At 36.2% G+C, this 24,318-nt stretch overlaps 1 protein-coding gene across 3 annotated transcripts in view; it reads right to left on the bottom strand.

Annotated features, from left to right (window-relative positions):
• Positions 1-24,318, bottom strand: part of EML1 (EMAP like 1) — a 269,917-nt gene that overhangs the window by 165,520 nt on the left and 80,079 nt on the right. For 2 of the 3 annotated variants that reach the window (XM_044664596.1, XM_044664594.1), the window contains exon 1: positions 13,183-13,249. The exons of the other annotated variant lie outside the window; for it this stretch is intronic. In XM_044664596.1, the coding sequence (XP_044520531.1) occupies positions 13,183-13,249 (67 nt within the window). Of the gene's footprint in view, positions 1-13,182; positions 13,250-24,318 lie in introns of those variants that run through there. 3 annotated transcript variants of the gene reach the window in all.

Here is a 24,318-nt window from a genome sequence, read left to right as displayed (position 1 = left end):
CCCTGAGAGCAGCAACTGGAACATTTTTGCCTTTTTAACCTTAGTATCTAGTGCAATACCTAGCACAATGATGGTAAACCTATTGCATGGATGCCAAAGATGGCACACAGAATACTTTCTGTGGACACTCGGCCACCTTTCCCTCCCCCCCCTCCCCCCCACCAATTAAGATGGTTACTAGAAAAGCAAAGGGACTTGGGAGGAGCTGTTCCCCTCCCTCTCTCTGCTGTGCCTAAAGACATCCTTTTCACATTCTCCACTTCTCCACCCAGCAGTCCAATGGAAGTTCTTCCTCCCTCCCTTGTGGGAGGTAAGGAAGGGGGCATGGCATGTGGTCTCCAATGGGGGTGGGGGTGCAGCACAGCACTCCGTATGGGAGGTGGAGTGGGAGCAGGGCCTGATACTCTATCTCTAAAAGGTTTGTCATCACTGACCTAGCATGTGTTTCATAAATGTTTGTTGGTTGACAGGGCAAGTAAATGAGGAGAGCTAATCATAGGGCCAGCATACTGACTTAATAATCATAAAAATTTATACAAAATAAATAATGAAAGAATTAACACAAGCCTAACAATCATAATTTTATATGTGGATATATTAAACAATTCAATAAAAGGAAAGATTAGCAGAATGAAAAACAAAACCCCATCATCTGTGGCACACCAGAAACACAATTTTTATTCAGAACAAAAGTGAGAGATTAGAATAACATTTACTATACATCATATTATTCTTTTATTTCTTTTTTTTTTAAACCCTTAAATTCTGTGTATTGACTTATAGGTGGAAGAGTGGTAAGGGTAGGCAATGGGGGTCAAGTGACTTGCCCAGGGTCACACAGCTGGGAAGTGTCTGGGACCAGATTTGAACCTAGGACTTCCTGTCTCTAGGCCTGGCTCTCAATCCACTGAGCTACCCAGCTGCCCCCCATATTATTCTTTTAAAAAGGAGTTGTTGGGACAGCAAGGTAGCTCAATGGATTGAGAGCCAGGCCTCAAAGGTTCAAATCTGGCTTCAGTCACTTCCTAGCTGTGTGACTCTGGGCAAGTCATACCTCAATTGCCTATCCCTTACCTCTCTTCTGCCTTAGAATCAACATACAATATTGATTCTAAGTCAGAAGGTAAGGGTTTAAAAAAAGTTATCATGCTATCAGGTAAAGAAAAAATAAAAATTTACAAAAACAAGGTATAAACAGAGAAACTAAATTATGTTTAAGGCATTATAAATAACAAACTATTATTGGTACTAATTATACTGGTATAGAATCTAAATTCAGAAAAAATTTATGTGTATTACAAATGATAACAATAACAGCAGTAAATTTTAATGTTTCTCTGTCAAAGCTGGATAAATATAAATGAATGGCAGGCAAAAACAAAAACAAATGGAAAATATACTTGAAAAAACTCTCTGACAAGATAAAGCCAAAAGATTTAAGATATTTCCTGAAATGGAACACTTGAAAATATGTGTATTTCTTAGCACTTCATGTTACCTTAATCAGACCATGCATAAAGGCACAGTGAAATTACAAATAAATATAAAAAACAAAAATTTCCCCAAAATCATACATGCCCTTTATAGACATTAGCATAAAAAAGTTGTATAAAGAGAATATGAGCAAAAGATATAGATCCAAATGAAAACTTCAGAATAGCATTCTAAATAATAAGGGAGTCAAAAGAGAAAATCATAGTAACAAATAGTAACTATGTGAAAGAGAATAATGAGAACACAAAACAAGAATAAACTAAATGGGATGCAGCTAAAGCAGTGCTCAGGAGAAAAATTCTCACTCTGAACATGAAGAAAACAGAAAAAAAGAATTTTGATGAACTAAGTAGTATTCAATTTTTAAAAAAAATTTAAATTACACAAATAAACAAACCTAAATGAAACACAAAAGAGAACATCTTTCAATCAGAGGAGAAATGGATAAAAAGAAAAATGGTTAAGTCTACAGAAATGATATACAAAGTTAAAAGATGATTCTTCAAAAAGACTTAACAAAAATACAAAACCAGTCACACTGATAAAAAAAAGAAAATGAAGTAAAAGACCAAGTAAAATCACAATAATGAAGTGTCGAAAATACAAAAGTATAAGCTAGAAATACTGAGAAATTAAAAGTGGAGGATTATTTTAAAAAATACTCTTGACCTAGTTGACTTAGGTTGCTTGGCTTTATTGATCTGCTTTCTGATTCTTTTTTCATCTTTATTACAAGGGATGGTTTGGTGGGTCAAGATGTGGGAGGAATATATTAGGAAATGTGAGTGACAGAAAAACAAAATAAATCAATATAAACAATATTTTTAAAAGATCACTGGTAGCCATTAAGAGACCAGTTTTATAAGTGGTAAAGTCAAAGGTCAGATGGTAAGGGACTGAATAATGCTGAGTAAATTGAAGCAACAAGCATAAATAGTTCTTTCTAAGAGAATGGAAATTGGAAGAGCAGAGAATGGAATAAAATACATAAGAACATATACAGTTGGAGGCAATGGCCATTTGATGTAAAGACTTTTTTAAGGATAAGGGAGGCCTGGGTAGGTATGTTTGCAGATGCAGTAGAAAAAGGGTCATATATAGCAATAAACTGAAGGTGAGAAAAGGAATCATTGATGAGGTAAACTTCTAGAGGAAATGGGAGTGGAATCATGACCATAAATAGTAGGACTGGTCCTGGCAAGGAAATAATCTTCCTCCTCATCAGATCATAGAACAAAGGAAAAGTGAATAAGTATAGAGGAGTTTTGAGGTGTGGATCAGGGATGTGAGTAATTGAAAGAAATAGAAACCTTGTGAGATTACTTCTCAATAGTCAATTCAGTAAAATCCTTTTAATAAATCATTAACTTTATCACATATCTCTCTGATAATCCCAAGAGGGCTTGTTCCACACTTTAATCATGTAATGGAGGAGTATTTGGAATTTGATATCTAGGCAGATGAACAACCAATGGAAATCTAATTCTTTCTCTCCCTGTCTCACCTTCTTTTTCTTAAAATACTTAATGGCATCCAAAAAGTATAGTAAACTTCACATTGAAGTTCTAAATACTTAAAATACTTCTTTATTGACAAGTATTTTACAAATGTTGATTTCAAAAGAAAAATGGAAGGCTAGAAAAGAGGGATGTACTGAGAAGGGGAAGGAAGAGAAAGAATGAGGAACTATATCTTGCATAAGAGAGGCACATAAAGAGATTTTATAGTGGAGGGGGAAATCTGGGTGAAGAGTAGAGTGAGCAATGCTTGAACCTCAGGTTCAATGGAACTGGTTAAAAAAAGAAAGAATATACACACATGGGTATAGAAATCCATCTTACCCAACAAGGAAATAGAAAAAGGTTGGGGGGAGGGTGTTAAGAGGGAGGACAGATTGAGGGAGGCAGTGGTCAGAAGAAAGGGCCAGGGATAGAGAAGAGAGCCATGGTAGATAGGTTCTTCCAGGAGGGGAAGGATGATGATGTTATAAGTTGTTCAGGGAATATAAAATATTTTTGAGTTCTGAATATTTATATCTTCCCTGGTTCATTAAATATATTGAATAACTTTCTAGCTATTTGTTTTCATAAAAATTTATCACTAATTTTGAAATTTCTGAAAATAACAACCTTAAGTTGATAAAGCACTAACAGTTAGGTGATATATTATCTTTATAAACAGAGACACAATAGCTACAGAATTGGCAGTGAAGGTAAGAGAAGCAAGTTCAAGTTCTGATTGAAGATTATATACTGATTGTGTGACTGGGCTACTGTTAACCTCTTAGTTCTCTAGGCAACTCTCTAAGACTATATAATTTAAAGGAGGTATCTGATAGAGGGAATTTCCTCAATTAGGAATTCCTTATAAAATGGAAATCACAGGTATAGTCTCTATCTCCACTTTATAGGGGGGAAAAAAAGTGAGAAAAGTTAAAAGACGAACTCACATAACTAATTAATGGCAAAATAAAGCCCTGGCCCCAGGTTTTCTGTTTCCAAAATACATGCTTTTTTACTACATTATAGTACACTAGCTCTTAATTCCCAAATTATATTACAGTGCTTTTTGTAACTGAAAGTGTACTGGAATTTAAGTGCATCTTTTGTAGGTTGACTGAAAGCATCTGCAATACAACTTCAGGAAGGATTATATGTACCTATCCTGTTTCCATATGGTTTTAAAATCTTCCAGTAGGTTTTAAAAAACCTTTTCCTTCCATATAGTTTGGAAATAAGGAGTATTTGGCATGGGGATATTTAATAGAAACATTGTTTTTATGTTTTTCTAGATTAGGGTTATATTCTGGTAGTTGAGAGCACTAGTTCTGTCTATAATGATGTTCTAGTTCCAGTACAGGTGATTTACTGGATTTTCAAGGATATCTGGAAGATTGTAATTGTATTATGGAAATACGTTATCTATTGATGTATAAATTACTGCGAATTTCTAGTGTATAATTAATTTTAGCTATGTCAATTGATTAATTAGCAATGAAAGGCAGCAGGGTATAATGGAGAACCAACCTTAAAAAGATCTAGGTTCAAAATCTACCTTTGGCACATTTTGGCTAGGTGATACTGGCCAAGTCACTTAACTTCTAAGAGTCTTTAGGATGATAAATCACAAAACTACACTGGTACAATGATTTCCTTCAAACTACACTAGTGAAACAATTTTCCTCAAGCTGCACTAGTAGAAAGACTCTTTGGGATTTCCCTATACCAGTGAACCTATGGTAAAAGTGCCAAAGATGGAACACAAAATACTCTCTGTAGGCACAAAGCTGCCCTTCCCCCCTAACCCCTGGAGTTTGTTACTAGAAAGACAGAGGGGCTTGGGTGGAGCTGCTCCCTTCCCCCTCTCTACAATGCCTGATGACATTTTCCCACATCACCTGCCCCTCTGCCCAGCAGCCCAGAGGGAGTGCTTCTTCCCTCTCCTGTGTGGCATAAGGAGTGAGTAGAGTACACCTGGCACCCATTGAGGGGGAGGGGCAAGGCATGAGGTCTCTGGGAAAGAATAGGCATGGCACTCCATCTCTAAAAGGTTCACCATCACTGTCTTACACCAATGATAATGATGATGATAACTCCTTTAGAGTACTTTATGGTTTATAAATTTTTTCTTCACAACAACCCTGTGAGGTACTTATTTGTTCTGTGAAGCACAAACATTTTTATTCTCATTTTATAGATGAGAGAACAATGGTACAGATAAGTGAAGCATTGTGCTTAGCATTAGCTTCTTTCTATTTGTAAATGTTGGAGTTAGGATTTGGCCCACTTCTGACTAGAAGAAGTCCAGTGCTCTTTTCATCATACCATATTATGACTTTGCAGTTTCTACTACTTTAAACAGATCAGTATGAGCATATAGAAATATGAGTTAACTCACTTAAGATATTTTAGTCAGATCACTTTAATGTAAATATTCAAATGAACAGTACACAAATTTAAGTTCAGTTTATATACCAAAACTCTCAAATGTTTGACTTAGTTCTCTGTGATCGACTGCTTAGCTTGAATTAAATTTAATGGTTTGCATGCATTACCAAAGTTAATATTCAATTTTCAATTGAATAGTATTTATCACTATATTCTCATAAAATGATAGCTCAATGCATCACATTAAAGGATCCACTACTGAGTGATCAACCAGTATTTGCTTTTACCCATAGGAAATTATCCTTATAGTTTCATTCTGTCTCTAATTGATTCTTAAAATTATTCTATGTATATTCATAAGATTAGCTGTACAATTTAAGTACACCACTAAATACCATTTGAGTAAGGCTTTGAAATTAACTCATTTGTAGGAAGACATGTAAATTTTCTAAGTCTTGTCATCACCTCTGGGACTATTTCTAGTGCCACAAGTCAGGGGTTGCTACCCCCTTCAATGGAAACCATGTTGACTGGGTCCACTATAATTTTAGGTTATTTTATTTCAACTAAGCCTTTCCTATAGTAAGATCAACATTCTGTTTCTTCCCAATTGATTTATAAACTCACTCTTCACATTGTAGAAAATCATAGTTTTGTCGTGGTCACAGGGTCTTTGGCACTGGAGGCAGTGTGGTGAAGGGTGAGTTGGGACTATTTCCCCACGTTTTAATAAAATCCTTATAAATATCATACTTTGGAGGCATTGAATATTAATTTTAAAACTTACAACATCAGATGGTCCAAATATTCTCACCTCTACTTAAAATTCTCGCAGTACACCTACACCCTATCCTCTCTTAGCTGAGGCTCTCACCTCATACTTTACCCAAAAAAATTTATGATCGTTCACCAAGAGCTTCTCCTTCTACCTTCCTCTTCATCTCATATAACACAGACATTTCCCCTGGCTATTTCCATCTTAATTAGGCTTCAAAAGAGAAGCCTTGCCTTGATTCTGTGTCTTTCCATCTTCTCTAGCAAATTACCATCCATAACTTATCTTCAATAATTTCCTATATACTGGCTCTTTCTCTGTTAACTATGAACATGTCTCCCCTATTCATAATATATACCCTCATTAGATCTTAACATCCCCACATAGATATTATCTTATATCCCTCCTTCCTCTTCACAGTTTAACTGAGAAAGTCAACAGTCAATTCAACAATAAATAATCATTTATTAAAATTTTAAATTATGTGCCAAGTACTGTGTGCTAAGCACCTCTACTTTCTCATCCTTCACTCTCTTTTAAACCCTCTGCAATCTAGAATCATCATTCAAGGAAAATTGCCTTCTCCTAAGTTGCCAATAATATATTAATTGATGACTATAATGGTCTTTTCTCAATGTTCTTTCATCTTAAACCCTCTGCAGCCTTTGACCCTTATTGATCACCTTCTCTTCCTGGAAACTCTTTACTGTTACTTGTCACTCACCTCTCTTTTGGTTCTCTTCCTATCTGTACAACTATTCTTTCTCAGTTTCTTTTGCTAGTTCTTCATCCTATCACACCTACTAATCATGTATGAACCTCAAGGCTCTGTCCAAAGTCTTCTCCTTTTATACTGTACTATAGCACTTGTTGATCAATATGTCTAGCCTCAGTCTCTTCTGAATTATAGCCCTGTATTATCAACTGTCCCTTTGGATACTTCACACTCAATATGTCTAAAACAAAACTCATTCTCTTTCTCCTATAAGTCAATTCTTCCCAACTTCCCAATAACTCTGAAGAGCATCATTATATCCTTCCAGTCACTTGGGTTCACAACCTTGGTGATATCTTTAACTTCTCAGCCTTGTTTACCTTGTTTATATTCAATCCATTGCCAAAACCTGTCATTTCTACCTTTATACAATTTCCCCTATCTGTCTCCTCCTCTCAGCCTCTACAGGTATAGCCCTAGTTCAGGCCCTCACTGTTGCCTAGACTATGGATATAGCCTACTAAATTGGCTTCTCTACCTTTTTACTCCCCTAATCTATTCATTCAGTTATATAGGTAATCCCCTCCCCCAAAGCATAGGTGTATGTCACTACCTACTCAGTAAGTTCCAGTGACCCCTCCTATTACCTCTAGGATCAAATATAAACTCCAGAGTCTGACATTTAAAGCTCTGTTCAACCTGGACCCTTCCTAACTTTTAAATCTTCTTAAATTTTACTCTCTTCTACATGTTCTATAATATAACTACACTGGTCTACTTGAAGTTCTTCAAATATGACACTGTAGCTCTTCCTCCATTCCTTTATAGCTAGCATTTATACATTATTTAACACCAACTGTTCTCCCTGCCTGAAATGCTCAACTCTCTCACTTCTGCCTCCTTGTTTCCCTAGCTTTCTTCAAGACTTCAAGACTCATCTTCTGCAGCAGGTCCCCACAGCTCTTTGTGCCTTCTTTTTTCTCAGTTAACTTCCTAACTTGTACACACACACATATATATACATACATACATATATATGTGTGTATATATATATATAATTTACATGTTGTCTCTCATATTACAGAGAATACCATCTAAGGGCAGGGATTGTTTTTATCTTTTTTCTATTTCCAACACTTAGCATACTGCTCAGAACTTAATAAATACTTGTTGATTGACTAAAGCATTTATCCTGTTCTTTTCTTGTCACTGTCACCACCTTCATTCATGGCTTCATTACCTATTGTATAGACTATTATAATAGCGTAATAATTATTTTTCCTGTCTCCAGTCTCACATTGCCTTTAGGTACCTCCTTAACTTCATTCTTCACAACCAGAATAATCCTCTTAATGGATAGCTTTAATCATATCACTTCACAGACTCATAAAACTTCAATGGCTTCCTAATGCCTACTGAATGAAATATATATTCTTTAACCTGGTATTCAAAGCCCTTCCCAATTTGGCTCAAACTTTGCATCTTCCTAGCTTTACATACAACTTCTTTACATAATCTATGTTTCAGTTAAAAAACACTACTTATTCATACTTAATCTTATCTTGGTTATCCCATATTCCTGGAATCAGCTCCTCTCCTCTCATCTCTCCAGTTGAAATCCTTCTTTTCTTCAAGAGAGACTTCTTGTGCTACCTCCTTCATGAAACCTTCTTTTCTTCCCCTCCTCTCAGCTAAAAATGATTTGTTCCTTCAGATTTAAATCTCCTATGCCATTCTCTTTGGATCTTTCCAGTGTGCTTATCATATTCTTAGTCATATTATAAATATATATGCATATCTTATTCCTCTTACTAAACTGGGAGCTCTTTGTGTTCAGAGACATGTCTAGTTTTATTCTGGCAATTTCAGCATCAGAATTTAATATTGTTGAATTTAATTTATAGCTATTTTTAGCTTACCTTCCTTAGGCCTAATATAAATTATTTTATATCTTTTTTGATCTTATAATATTCTATTCTGGTTTGTAATTATTGTGGCTTTATGCATTTGTCAAATCTCCATGCAAAATCAATAGTTTCATGAAGACATTTATATATTTAGGTGTCAATTATTTTTGTATTACCTCCCCCATATCTATCACAGGACTTTACACATAATAGGCACTAAATATACTGTTACTGAAAGAATTAAGGTGATTTCCCCTCTAATTTATTGTATTATGTGCAAATAACAAGTAGAAATAATTTGGACTTTTAGGCATGATTGATTATATATTCTAATATTAAAACTGCCTCGACAGTAAAGTGTAGAATAAGGGGAAAAATTCATGAATGGAGTATGTTGTCAATTCAGGAATATACTATTACTCCTTATCACAAAATCCAACAAAAAAATTCTCAAGAATAATCTCACCTCACAGTCATGTCCTAAGTCACATTGTCTAATTAGTGTGCTAGAATATTAAGGATAGGAACTGAACTTGTGTTTTCATTGGTAAAGGAAACTTCAGGATAAGGAAACATCCTTTACCAACCTAAATCAACCCCTTCTCTGAAACTTAGTGTCTTACAGAGTTTCACAGAAAGCACTAAGAGGTCAAACAACTTGCTCAGGGTAACATATTTTCTGTATTTCAGAAGCAGGACTTAAACACAAGTCTTCCTGACTTCGAGGAATGCTCTCTATGACATACTGTCTTTGTGCTTGCATATTAATGATAAAAAAAAAACAACACCTCTTTCTTAACTGAAAGTAAATAAGTATAATTTTCCAACTATTTTTCCTACATATCATAGGAAGAGCTATAACAGTTTCATTATGGGAAATACACACACGTACATATATATAGAATTTCAGTTTATGTGGCAAATTTTTTAGTTGGCCAATAAATTAAGAAATCACACAATTTCATAGATAAAAAGAAAAAACTTTAGGATTGCTATCAAGGAACTTATACCTGTTAAAGATATAAGCATGCTAGCATGTAACCCATTGCATGTAATATTTTGTTGTCATTTTCACTAAGTAGCCACCTTTGGAGTTTTCTTGGCAAAGATACTTGGAGTGGTTTGCCATTTCCTTCTCCAGATCATTTTACAAATTAAGAAACTGAGGCAAACAGGGTTGAGTGGCTTGTCCAGAATCACAGAGCAAGTGTCTGAGGCCAGATTTGAATTCAGAAAGACAAGTCTTCCTGACTCCAGGACCAGTATTCTATCCACTGTGCCACATAGGTACCCTATGTAGTATTTATTAGACATCCATGTAACTGCTAGAATGAAACATCTATGAAACAAAGTATATAACAAGTATAAATTTTGGATCATCTAGCTGAAAGCGTGGCAAGTGGAGTTAAGCTCACTCCAGCTCCCACAGTCACTATTTACATGACCATAGACAAATCATTTAACACTGTCCCAGCCCCAGTCTCAATATCCTGATCTGTAAAATGGGGATAAAAATATTGATGGTGCTTATCTCATAGGACTGAGGTAAGGATTAAATAAAATACTGTATGTAAAGTTTTTACCAACAGAGAGAATATAGTGCAGTGGAAAGGATGTTTGATTTGTAGTCAAGGGGACCTATGTTCCTTTCTGGAACTCAGTTTCTTCATCTGCAAAATGAAAGGGTTTGATCAGATTAACTCTGAAGTCTTTTCTAGCTCTTCTATCTCAAAGGCCTTAAGAAAGAGAGTGAGCTAGAGAAAGCTTAGAAGTGGGCAGCTGGGTAGCTCAGTGTATTGAGAATCAGGCCTAGAGACAGGAGGTCCTAGGTTCAAATCTGGCCTCAGACACTTCTCAGCTGTGTGACCCTGGGCAAGTCACTTGACCCCCATTGCCTAACCTTACCACTCCTCTGCCTTGGAGCCAATACACAGTATTGACTCCAAGACTGAAGGTAAGGGTTAAAAAAAAAAAAAAATAGAGAAAGCTTAGAAGCTGAGATTTCTAAGGTTGAAAACACATGGGAAAAGTGCTATAACTGGAATAAACATTAAGTTAGAACAAAATTTTTTTAAAAACTTATCTTTTCTTCCCTAGCAAATAGGAACTCCTTAAATCACTTAAACAACATGTGTCATTAATATGAAAATGAGGTACTAATTGCTTAGTACATTATGCAGCATACAGCCTTAGATGGAACTTGGTGAACTTGTTGATCTCATTGGTATGGGGGCTCTCTCACTACAGAGCACAATTTCTGTACACTTTTTTATTTTGTGGAATGTCTTCACATATCTTTAAATAAATACTCTATTGATGATCCACTTGACATGCTGAAAATCTTTCTTTCATTCTTTTACTATTCTGGAAGTAGTTAGAAAAATAATTTATGAATTTTAAAGTTTACAAAATATTTTTCTCACAACCCACAGAAACACCTGGGTTATACCTAACCATTTTTAGGCAATCATAATTAATATCCACAGAATATATATATACATGTACAAATGCACACACATATCCTTATATGTCCATACAAAAATAAAGTATACTTGTTATTGTATGTAGAGATAAATTTCTATTGTGCTTATAAACAGGTCAAAATTGAATCCATCAATTACTTTATAACAAGAAAGTTCTCTCATACCAAAATGAAACTATAAAAAAATTATTCCAAGAAAACTAGGATTCAAAATTGTTTTCACTACTCTTCTTACATATTCAAGACATAAGTTCATAAGATCACATTCACAGCAAAAAAGAAACCATTTTGGGAAACATTTTTAAGGTAAAAATGTAGAAAATATGTATGGTTCACTTCTTTGTATGAATTTTCACACATGTTCCAAAAAATCCAGTATGTTTCGAATGTTTTTCATGATTAAATTATCTTTCAAGAGTCTATGATCCCTTCTTTCAAAAATTTATATCAACAGATAATGTTTTTTCTTGCCTCTAAGAATCAAATAGAATCTATTGCCAAAAAATCAATTGAATGCTTCTTTTACATTAAAAAAATTTTAATATAAATTCTACTTACCTAAGTGTTATTTCATTGTAGAACAATGTAACTAAAGATTTGTTAGAATTGTATTTGGTAAATTTCTAACAAATAACTACTTTAATTCTCCTACTCATTTTTTAATATTAAGTGATTTGTTTCTGTATTGTTTTATAGCAGTTTCTAAAGAAATGTATAAAAAAACCCCAACATGTTTGTTAAATAGTAACATTTTGCCTTGTTCTCTAGTAATTTTCACCTTAATTTTCCAAATCACTATTTTAGCTTCCTTATGCTACACTCTAAAAGAATTACTAAGAAATTGGCCAGTGTTGAGTATCTATATAGTTTTTAATTTTTTTTGTCTTTACTAAAAAATCCTGGGATATATATTGAAGTAATTTCAGAGAATAGCACTGGATATCACTTTGTTGTTGTTTTTTTTAAGCACTAATGACAGTTGTACTTCGAAAGACTTCTGATAAGAACCTTCCCCCCTTATGGGACTGGATAAACTATACACGTGTCAAATGAACAAATTTAGTGAGTGGGCAGTAGTTTTTCCACGTCAGGGAGATGGAGTGGCTGGTTATTCAATAGGCCTTGGAGGGATTGGAGAGGATGTCATGAACTCTATTTCATGCGGTTCTGCACAACACCACAATTACAATGACCAGTGGTCACTTGTTGGGATGCTGGAAAGTATTAGTCTAATAGAAAATTTCGAGTTTTCCCTCAAAACTCCGAAGTCAAATGCAACTTTTCCCCCTTTTTTTGCAATAAACACTTCCTTTTTCACTGAAGCAAACTAAACTTTCCTTTTGACTACTAGGAGATGGAGAAGTTTCTGCTCTTTCTCTGGGTGGGACAGGTTAGCATGGCTGTCCCTTTAGCCTGAAAGAGGCCCGATGGACCGAATCCCCCGAGTCATCTGAGAAGTATTCTTCCCACCTCCCCAACCCCCCACTCCACTCCCCGCTACCCTCCTTCAGAGCCTCCTTTCCCTTTCCAGAGAAGCTAATCTGGGAGCAGAAATAAGCAGCGGCCACCGCCGCCGCCACCACTGCCGCCGCCACCAGCAGCAGCAACAGCTTACAAGCTCCTTCCTGCTTGCCTTCCCTCCCTCTTTTTTTTTTTCTCCCCACGACCAGGTTTGCAGCCAGAATCCCCGGGAGATCTCGGTCTTCTCCCAGCTACCGCCCTGCCAGAGGATACCGCCGGAGGAAGAAAGGGACTGGGGCGCGAGCACTGCAAGGGATCGGAGAGAGAGGTTCTCTAGGTGTGGAAGGGAGGGGAGCAGAGGAAGCAAAGAGAGTACACCCCCCTCTCCACACGCTTCTATACACAAACACAACCACACGAGTCCCCCGCCCTCCCACTTCCCCCAGGTCTTCTCTCCTTACCGTTGCAGAACTGGAGCAGCGAAGAAGTGTCATAGAGGCTGCTGTAGCTAGAAAATCCGTCCTCCATCCTGCAGCCGGAGCAGCTCCCGATTTACACGGTCTCGGCGGCGGCTCAAAAGCTGAGCCTTCGCCGCTGCTGCTGCTGCTGCTGCTGCTGCTGCTGCCGCTCTCGCCGCTTCTCACCCACACACTGAGCTCTAGGGCTGGGGCTGGGGCCGGCCCTGCTGTGGCGGCTGCTGCTGCCGGTTACCATGGCAACCTCCTTCACCCCGCCGGCGCCGCCGCCGCCGCAGCCGCCGCGCGCTCTCCCAGGGCAGCTGCGGCCACTAGTTCGCCCGCTCGCCCGCTCGCCCGCCTCGTGAACGAGGAAAGGACCAAGGCCGGCCGGGGCTGGGAAAGGACCGGCTTTGCCCGGGAGGGGGCGGGCTCGGGGCTACCAGGAGAGGGTGGGGGAAATAGGAGGCGAAATGGAGCTGGCAGGCGGGAACCGGGTGGGTAATGTATGGGGCAAGAAGAAAGCGAGTTAGGGGTACCCTTCTTCCTCAGAAGGGAGCCCTGAATGACCTCCCAGATGCCTTCTTGGGAGCGGCAGGTACTAAAAGGGAATAGGTGTCCGCAGCTCTGAGACGCAGGCACTGCCCCCTCCCCCATCACGGAATAACGGCCCGCGGCCGATCGCGCGCCGGGAATCTCTCGCGTGAAGTAGCGGCCACAGCCCGGCTGGGCTAGGGCGAGGAGTGGAAATGGCGGCTGGAAGTAGGGGTGTTTTTTTTTTTCTTTTGGGCAGGAGAAGGAACAAAGGAAATAGGGCGAAGACACCTCCAGTAGTTGTAAAAGGATTGGAGGAACTGCCTGAGAGAAGGCGGCGAAACAAAGGGTCGATGATCCAGGAGCTATTACAGTACCAGGAGCAGGCGCTTCACTTCAGTGCCAAGGGTCCGAAGCAGGGACGCGAGGGACTGGGAAAGGGATGCGCGCGCTCGACTCGCGGTACTGACCGCTGAGGGGTGCCTCGGGACCGTTAGGGTTGCACGTGCCCACCAGCGCGCGAGGCTGTGGCTGGGAGGACGGGGTGCGGGGTTCTAAGGCCGCCCACCCCAGAGCCGGGTAGGGAGACCCCTCAGGGGTCCCTCCCATCCCCACAAAAATACTGTTTTAAAAAAAATCTCGGAGGGCCCCAGTTCCGGCCTGGAAGCCATTTCCATTTTTTCCAGCACCAAATATGTACACACATGGAAACCTCCTAAAGATGCTTTTTTTACCAGTTTAGCATAACTTTAGTCTTAGCCAGGTGCTGTGGAGCTGGCTTTTGGTTGTTTGCAAGGATGTCTTCCTTTCAAAGCATTGCCTCTAAGCGCTGCGGGGCGGAGTGGGGTGGGAAGGGGTGAGGAGTGTAAATTGCACAAATGATGCTTTGTAGAAAGGCCCTCTGACATAAATCCTGCAATGCCTGGGTTCTGGGCCTTTACTGTTTTTTCATTCAAAATGGGCAATAGTGTTTGAATTGTAAAACTTGAAGAATTAGTACTGTACAAGTAGTGATAGAGGACAGATTTATTCCATATTCCCCACCCCCTTTCCCTTAATTACTTATTTCTTGGGCACTAAACTTGTCAGAAGACTTAAATACATCTGTTCAAAGATTTGATTTTTTTTTAAGGCAAAGACGTTTGTTAGTCTAAGTAATTGGATAGATGAGGTCAATAAACTTAACCTCTTTTTTTTAAAATTTGCACTATGATTTGCCTTTTGCCCTTTCTGGCCTCTAATGGAAGTGAAATAGCTTTTAGGTTATGAAGAGAAGTAAATTTTAGGAATACTTTACTAACAGTATAAACACCCCCAAGAACTGATCAAAAAGGGAATGGCTAGAAATGTCATCGTTTGCCCCAACATAGAAATGTATCAATGCTATGAAAATTCATTTCTAATTTGAAGGGTTAATTTTTGGTAACAGTCTTTAAGTGCCTACAAAGTGTTGGATTCTGGGGATATAAAGAAAAAAACAATAAAAAACAGCCCCTCAAAAAAAAAAGGAAAAGTTTCTAGGGTATACAATGTATCCAGACTGAGCATATATGCAAATACAAAATAATTTCAGAAAGGAGAGATCTAGAATGATATGAAGGATTTTTTTTTTAAACTATCCTGTAGAAGATGCCTTCTGAACTGAACTTTTAAGGAACTGACTAAGGCAAAGGTGAGGAGGGAGAGTGTTCCAGACTAGGAGTACTGCCTGGGCAAAGACCCAGGGAGGAGAGATGGAATGTTGAGCTCTGGCATGGCTAGTAGGCTAGTTTGGCTATGGCTAGAAAACAATGTTGTAAAGTAAGTGCCAGACTGAGGAGGTCTTGTTTTATCCTAGAGGTAACAGGGAACTGAGGATTTTTTTAAGTGTTGGGGGAAAATGACTTGATCAGACATGTGTTTAAAGAAATATTAATTTGGTATTGTGTAGAAAATGGATTGGAGAGAATAAAGAGACTGGAAGCAAGAAGTATACCTAAAACACTGTTACAGTAGTCCAGGCAACAGGTGAAAGAGAAAGGGACAGACAGGCGAGATGATGCTCATGTAAAATTATCAAAACTTGACAACTATTTGGCTGTGGAGAGTAATTGAAAGAAAAAGTCAGGTATGACTGGAGTTTCAAACCCAGGTAACTGGAATTTGAAGTGCTTTCAACCAAATTAAGAAAATTTGGAGGAAGGTTGTTGTTGGTTTTTTGGGGAGAGCAATATTTCAACTCGATTTAGAAACAAATAGTAATATGAGTTAAAACAAATAATTTTAGGAAAGCTTCTGGCCATTTTGTGAGCAAAAGAGACTACAGACAGATTAGCATGCTACAAAGAATTTTATAAAATGTTCCAAATCAAATCAGCATGTTTTGATAATTCAGTGACTTCAGTGCAAAGGTGGACACAGGGGAGAATGGAGATATTTTGGCCATGTTGCAGTGGTTTTATAGATCATAAATACTTTCTTCCAGGAGAACCAGAAAATACTCTTTGTGGTGAGCACTAGACAATCTCAGAGAAAAAAAAATGAAACTAATAATATTATATAGGAAGTGATTGATTAGTGATTTGGGAATGTTGTTGGAATCAACAATGTAGTCAGACCATCAATTTGGTGCAATATTAAATAAATATGCCTGCAATTTCAACAGGATTAAATGAGCTATCAAGTGGGAAATGGTGGTCATAGTGGGAAGGAGACAAGAGATATTGACCTTGTTACCCTTTCCTGCAAAAGTTTACCCAATGGAAATCAATGACAGCAGGGAAGAAAAAAAAAAAAAGACCTTTCAACCAAACTCTGCATATACAATTGGATGGCCAGTTCGTCGTGTTGGATCAGAGGAATGTAAATTTGGGTCTAGGACTGAATAGGAGGAAGAGAGCATTTAGTGCTGTGTTTTAGAGAAATTGTGTAGTGCTTTAAATTATTTTAAGCTGCTCCCTAGTGGAAAGACATCAGTTAAAATGTTCTTCCAGAAGTATTTTATGGTTGTGAATCTAGGAGCCCTATCCCAAAAATCTAAATTGTAGGTGACTCAAAGAACATTGGAGAGAAACATGGTGTATGTAAGGAGGCTGTGACTTATGATCATTCCTATACATCTGTTGTGAGGAAGATTACTTAGTTATCATTTAGGAGACCTAACAGGAAGGGCTGGAATTCTCCATAATACATGCAGTATAAAAGATACTATTCAATATATGTGAAGGTGTGGAATGATCAGCTCTTTAAGGCAATACATCACTTAAACATGATAATATCACTGGTTTTTCATAGTAATGACAAGGTATACAGATTGCTGCTAAGAAAAGTTTAACAGAATTCACATATAAAAAATAGGAAATATGTTACTGAAGAAACATATTGCTATTGAATGAAATATGAAACTATTAGATGAGAATTATTTTTACTAGTATACAATTACAAAGCATTTTAAACACCTAGTTCAAATGCCTTTGAAATGGAAAATATTATTATTATCCTCTAAACCCAGAGTGTGAAATGTTTTTAGCACAATAATCACTTGCTCCAAAAGAGCAAAATTTGGCATAATTATAAGGATCTACATGCTATATCAATTAAGTATAGTCCACACAGTATAAAAATAGTTCTGTGGAAAACTTTCAAGAAAAATCTATGAAAACTTCATTAATAATGTGTGATTTTAAAGTCCAAACATTTTATTTTTTTTTAAATCCAAACATTTTAACTGAGGACCCAAGTCAATTTGAAATAATTTAAGGTTTACATGTCCCCCAAAATATCTTTGTAATAAATTATTTATGTTGTCTGAGATAAAGCACAATAGAAACACAGCCTTTCAGTGGCATTAATAGCAGTGTTCTCACAACTTATGAAATGAGGAGAAAGAATACAATTATGTAGTTCCTTTTTGAAAAAAAAGTACTGGGGTGGGGGAAGCTAGAGACATGAAACGACATATATAAAAACATCTAAGTAAATGCTATCAAAATTTTCAGTCACTGTGACATTTAAAGTTAATGTAGCTAAAATTTGTCATTCTACCATATACATTGTTAATTTAACAATAAATTGTATCCTATTATGATAGCTTTATTATATGAAGTTAAAAAGTGAGCTTAGAAGCTTAGAGATCACCTTGGTTAATCTTTCTTCAAATGAAGTAATCTTTTCTAAAATAATTTCTGTTTAAACACTTCCAGTGACAAGAAACTTTTGTGAAATAACCAGTTCCACATTCAGATAACTCCACTTCTTGGAAAGTGTATACATACACACACACACATATATGTAAATATGACAGAAATTTGTTTTATTGTGACATTGGTTTCAAGTCTGTCTCCTTCTATGGTACAACCCTTCAACTGTTTAAAGACAGGTATGCAGCCCTACCCCAACTCCATGAAGTCTTTTTTAGGCTTCTTTAATTCTTTAACTATGGCTTATATCACATTTTTTCCCCAGACCAGTTACTGTCCTGAGAACCATACCCTAGACACACTCAGATTTGTCCCTTTTGTACTATGGTACTCAGATTTGGATACAATGCTTCAGAGAATCCTGATCTCAGAATCACAGATGTTAGAGGTAGAAGGGACTTTAGCAGACTTCTGGAACAGCCTACATACAAAAAGAATTCTCACTGTAACATACTTGACAAATGGTTACGCAGCCTCTACTTGAAGATCTTCAAGGAGAAGAAAACTACCACCTCTCAAGGCAGTCTGTTCCACTTTTGTACAGCTCTAATTTTTAGGAAGTTTTTCCTTATACCAAGACAATATGTTTCTTTGCAACTTTCACCCATCAGTCCTGGTCCTGTCCTGCTATCTTTTCCAACATTAGTGTATATGCCTTAGTGGTATAGCCAGAATTTGCCTATTCTCAGCCTTAGAGGAAATGAATTTCCTATTATTTAAATTACTCAAGCAGGGGCTAGGTGATCACTTGTTGGGGATGTCTCTAGAGAAGAACTAGCTATACTTCATATAGGAATTAGACTAAAATACTTCTAGTGTCTCTTCCAACTCCAGGATTCTCAAACAGTAGGGTATGTATGAGAGTGTGGCAAGGAGAAGAACAATTGGAAGAATTTTTGTCATTACTGTAAACTAATCGGATCTTCCAATGTGAAGATTCTTACAGGATGCCTCCCCTCGTTCATGGTAGAGAAATTGAGGGCACTGGCAAAAATTATCATACTTAAGTTTTATTAAGGTGTTCTACAGGTGTTCTATAAGGCTGAAATGGGAAAAAAAAACACAGCTTTTTTTTTAAACCCTTAACTTCTGTGTCTTAGCTCCTAGGTGGAAGAGTGGTAAGGGTGGGAAAACACAGCTTTTGAATTTTGTAAAAATTTCAATATTTCTGAAAGTTCTTATTATATAATAAACTATGAGAACCATTTTAGTAAGCCATCTCTTCAAAAATATTCATGATAAGACTATATGGTTCTAAAAAATGGAATTTATAATTTTTCAAAGTAACTGAAAGGGAAGTAGCAAATTCAAAGCAATAATTGTTGGCTTTTTATCTTTCAAAATGTCTAACCAGTAGGCAACATTACAATTTAGTAAACATAATTTTATCATTGTTTCTAATTTATTCAGGATAGTATAATTAAAGGACACATATGAGAAAAACAGCCATGAATCAAAAATGAATAACAGCAGAGGGGTGCTGTTTTAGTGCACTCAAAATATTTTTTAAAAATTATATAACAGTGGAAGGCCTCCAGGGTGGATCATCTAGGAAGGATTTACAGAATAGGCATGGAGAAGAATCCCACAGGATGAAAAAGCATTAAAGGGATTTCAATCTACACAGGTATAAGGAGTACCCACATCAATGAGATCACAAATCTAAGAATAAGTTAATAGATTGCAAAATACCTCTTTCACTGCAAAACTTATATACCTTTAGCAGAGTATTCAAGAATATTTGCTTTTCCTCCATTGTGTTATATTTTAGATTTCTTTAACAAATGCTTGTCGATTGATGATAGAATACTATTCAAACTCTGAAGATATAAAGTAATCTAGTACAAATAAATTCAGTTTCTATTGTAATTTATCTAAAGAAATTAAGACAAATTTAAAATGCTAAAACACATTTTAAAAGGCTATACTTAAAGAAAAGCTAAGATAAACTAAAAGTAAAGGAAGAATACATGCTGGATCTGATATCATGACCAGTTTTGAAAAAATATATAACAAATTCAAAAATGGAAGAACTTGAAAGATAAAAAAAGTTCTGTAATTTAGTTGACATTCTGAAGTTTTTGTTTTCCCGGTAGGCCCAAAATTATAGAAAAGTAAAATCAAAGAATTCTGCACCTGGAAAACCCTCAAGATAACAAGTCTACCCTACTAACTTTATGCAGAACTATATTTAAATAAACTAGGCCATAATTATAGTCAGAGCCAGATAATCCAAGAGGTAGTATATATACACATGCCTGAAACTCCACCTAAAGTTAGAATATGCCTAAATCCTCAAGGCTAGTGGAAGCAAATTGATTAGCAAACTCAGAGTAAATTGGTTTCAATCCATGAAAATCATAATAATAGTACAGGTTTCAAAGCACTTTTTTATATGCTAGCCACACCCCTACCCAAATCTTCTCTATACCCTTTGACTGAGAATGATGGTTCCTGATCAGGTACAAAGATTGTAGAAGGTATTGTTGGAAGCATTGTCTTCACAATCTTCCAGCTACTCCTAAGATTGAACTCAGCACTACTTTTTGGACTCCACACTCATGCCCTCTAGCAGGGTTACCTTGTGTAATTATATTTCATAGAAAAATCTAAGTCCCTTTGTATTCAGAAAGAAATACATTATTTTGTCTTAAGCTTCATTTGATAATGAACAGCTTTTTCCCTTTTTTTTTTTTAAAGAAATGTTATGTTTGGGAGGGTTTTGATCAATTTACAATCAAATTTTGTATTTTCCTGATTTGTACCTTTACAAGTACTTTTAGAAATAGTACTAACATAGTAATTATTTTTATTAATGGTTTATTTTATATTTAATGTTAAAGTATAACTTTAATATTTTAAAATCCCTAACAAAATACCAATAATACACTCCCCCCACCATTTTTAAAGGAGGTTAATGCCTAGAACAGTGAAAAGACACACAGTTTTCTAGTATTCTATGACATTTTATGGCATGTCATCTGTAGAAACCATGAATATTTAGGCTGGAAAAGAAAAATACTAGAAGGAAGACATAAGTCTTTAAGTATTTGAAGATCTGGCATTTGTAAAGATTCCATTTGCTTAGTCCTAGAGGGGAAAACAAAGTTGGAGCAGGGGGTAGGATTGGATTAAGGAGGGAAGGGATTGAAGAGAGATTGATTTTAAACGGAAAAACTTTCTTATATTTAGTCATAAAAATGGAAGTAATTTCCTTGTAAGGCAATCTTGGGGTCATCATCATTGGAAGGCTTCAGGAACATCAAATGTCAACCTTTGAAGCTTATTATCAGTATGGGCCTAAGCAAGTCATTTAACCTTCCCAGATTTCAGTTTCTATAACTGTAAAATGAGGTTATTAGACTAGACTACTACTTAGATCTCTTGAAATTACAGATCTGTAACACTAAATTTTATTGTTGATTGATTTTGTGTAACAATACATTGAATGCATCTGCTTTGTTTTTGTTGTTGCTTATTGTTCAGTTGTTTCAATCATGTCCAACTCTTCATGATCCTATTTGGAATTTTCTTGGCAAAGTTACTGGAGTAGTTTGCCATTTCCTTCTCCAGCTCATTTGATAGATGAGAAAACTAAGACAAACAAGGTTAAGTGATTTGCCCAGGGTCATACAGCTAGTATCTGAGGCCAGATTTGAACCCATGAAGATGAATCTTCCTGACTTCAACGAAGCACTCTATACACTGTGCCACCTATCTGCCCAGATCCTAAGTTACAAGGGAATAGGATTTCAGTCCAATGTAAGAAAGAATTTAGTGGAGCAGTCAAAAAATGAAATGAGTTACCTTTGTGAGGAAATAAGTTAATTATGACTTGTAGAGTTCAAGCACAAATTATATGACTACTTGGAAGAGATGTTTTTAGAAGGAATTCCTGCAGTGAAAGACTGGACTAGAGGACTTCTACTGCCATTTCCAACGTAAGATTTTATGGTATTTTAGGGAAGTATTATAGTTAAGAGAAGACTTGAAAGATAGGGCAAGACTTGAACATATCTGATGGAGTCACAAGAAGGAAGAAATTGAAAATGAAATAAAGGGGACCAAATAATTCATGTGCTAAGGCTCTATAAATCAAACGAAATCATATTTGGAAAGAGCTAGCATATAGTATGCTCTATATAAATGCTTATTCCCTTTTCTTTACCTTTATAGAAGCCAGGGTGAGATGGAATAGGATTGAGGAATAGAAAAATCATTTTTACTTTCTTTGAGATAGAAGGAAAGGTAGAAAAGTTAGGCTAAAAAAGGCATTTTTAAGTATACTAATAACTTTTCTTTATGTAGAAGTTCAATGTGTAATTTAAATGTTTCTTATTATTAATAACAGTGGGAGAGAACTAAAGAGTTAATATCTATTAACATTGTACTTGAATTTACCTGATCTTTTAATATTAGATGAGTGCCTGAAAAGTATTCAAATAAAAATTTTGTAATCCAGTTCAAATCTTGGGACAGTACAAGCAAAGAAATCTTATAAAATTTTCTTCAAAGTGGAGACTTCTAATTTTTTGACATAAAGTGGAAGCTTTAATATATTTATATTTTGTTTGCTTAAAATCAAGTAAACCCATAAGAAGTTAAATTATATCACAGTCCTGAAAAAGAACACTAACTGAGATACTCAGGAAAAATGTGTAGAAAAGCCATTTTTCACTAAGAAAGGGATAAAATTGTTTATGTCCCTTATTAATGACAGCATATTAAAATTAATTTAAATATCTCAAAGTAAAATGTAGTCATTGTTAATACATAATACTCCTAATACTATTTAATGCATAATATAAGTAAAAATACTCTTATTACATTAATTATTTAAGAACTAACTATAACCAATTAATATGATAATAAAATGCTAAGAAATATATCAGAATCCAGTATAGCATCCTAGCTTAACAATTTGTAACTGGAAGAGGCCTATAACTGTCAGTTGGTTGAGTCTACTTTATTTTACAGATGAAAAAGAGCCTGAGGATCAGAGAAAGATGAACTTGTCTGCCCAGAGTCAAACGACTGATTTTCTTACTCTTAATTCAGTGGGGGTTCCCCCCCATCATAATAAACTACTTTAATTAATTTTATAGACTTTGTTATATAATTGAGCAACTTTAATTGTTCTATTTCCCCCAGCCCCTTACCACAACATTTTGGCACATTTAAAGGTAGGAATCTGGTCCTCTGATTTCAGTGGCATAGGAAGTCCCTGTTAGACAATCTCTACTAATACATACTAATAACTTACTCAATTTATAGCAATGATTCTCAACCCATTTTTGCTCATGGCACAGTATTAGTTGCTGTGAGGAATGAAAGCATTCATTGAATAGGTGGGTAATTTAAACATTGCATCACTGTATAGCATCACTCCATTAGGGGATGGAGTGAAGAAAGATGAGAAGCTATATACTTACCTATTTTAAGTAAATTTAAAAAGGATTACTATGGAAAGCCATATGGTATAATGGAAAGACCAGCAGATGGAGAGTGAAGACTCAGGCTTGCCAATTACTCACTGTATGATATCAAGCAATAATATTAACTTCACATTTATAATTGGCTTTAATAATAATAATAACTTGCATGTAGAATCTCAAGGTTTTCAAAGTATTTTACCATGGGTAACACAAGTATTATTGCTTCTATTTTTTTCTGTAAAAGAAGAAAAATGGAGATAATACTTGCTGATTTACTTTCTTTTACAGAAAAAGGAAATTGAACTCAGAAAAGCTGGTCACACTACTATAAGCTTAAATGTTCAGATACATACCTATGAGACTTTTATTTTAGCTTGAGAGTAGCGTAGGCTAGGGCAAAGTGATCATTGAAATACAACTGAATCCTGACAATACTGAATTTTTTTACTTGTCACACAGATAGTTAAAAAATAATTAATTAAAATATAAACATCACCTGTGCAACCCTTGAAAGTGACCAAATTATGTCTTCTTTGGGTCCAAATGTTCTTATCTGTAAAATGAAGGTGATGGACTAAGATAATTTTTAAGGTCCCTTCCAGCTATGTGATCCTATCATCTAAATGAAGTACCTTTCGAATACTAGTACTGATAAGAGTGATGTTTCAAATTGCACAGCTAGGTGTGTCTATGTGATCTGGTAGAAACAACCGGGAAGGATGTGCCCATAAAAAAGAGTAATGATTGTCTCTGGGCCTCAGTTTTCCCACCTGCAAATTAGGCATGTTGGGTAGAATGATCTTCCAAATGAAAAATTTTATTTCTAAGATAGTCCTCCCAAAGAGCTTAAATCTTATGCAAAATCAGATCAACCTTCTTTACAAACAGTGCAACACCTGAACTTTATTTGCCATTTAGCAAAATGTTAATTGATTTCTAAGAAAAGCAAAAGAAACTCCAATTACCAATGCACCAAATGGTTGAAAACCAAGGCA

The sequence above is a fragment of the Gracilinanus agilis genome, chromosome 2 (genome assembly GCF_016433145.1).
Source record: "Gracilinanus agilis isolate LMUSP501 chromosome 2, AgileGrace, whole genome shotgun sequence".
NCBI lineage: Eukaryota > Metazoa > Chordata > Mammalia > Didelphimorphia > Didelphidae > Gracilinanus > Gracilinanus agilis.
Note: the sequence above shows the minus strand (reverse complement) of the source record. Positions and strands in the feature narration are given on the sequence as shown.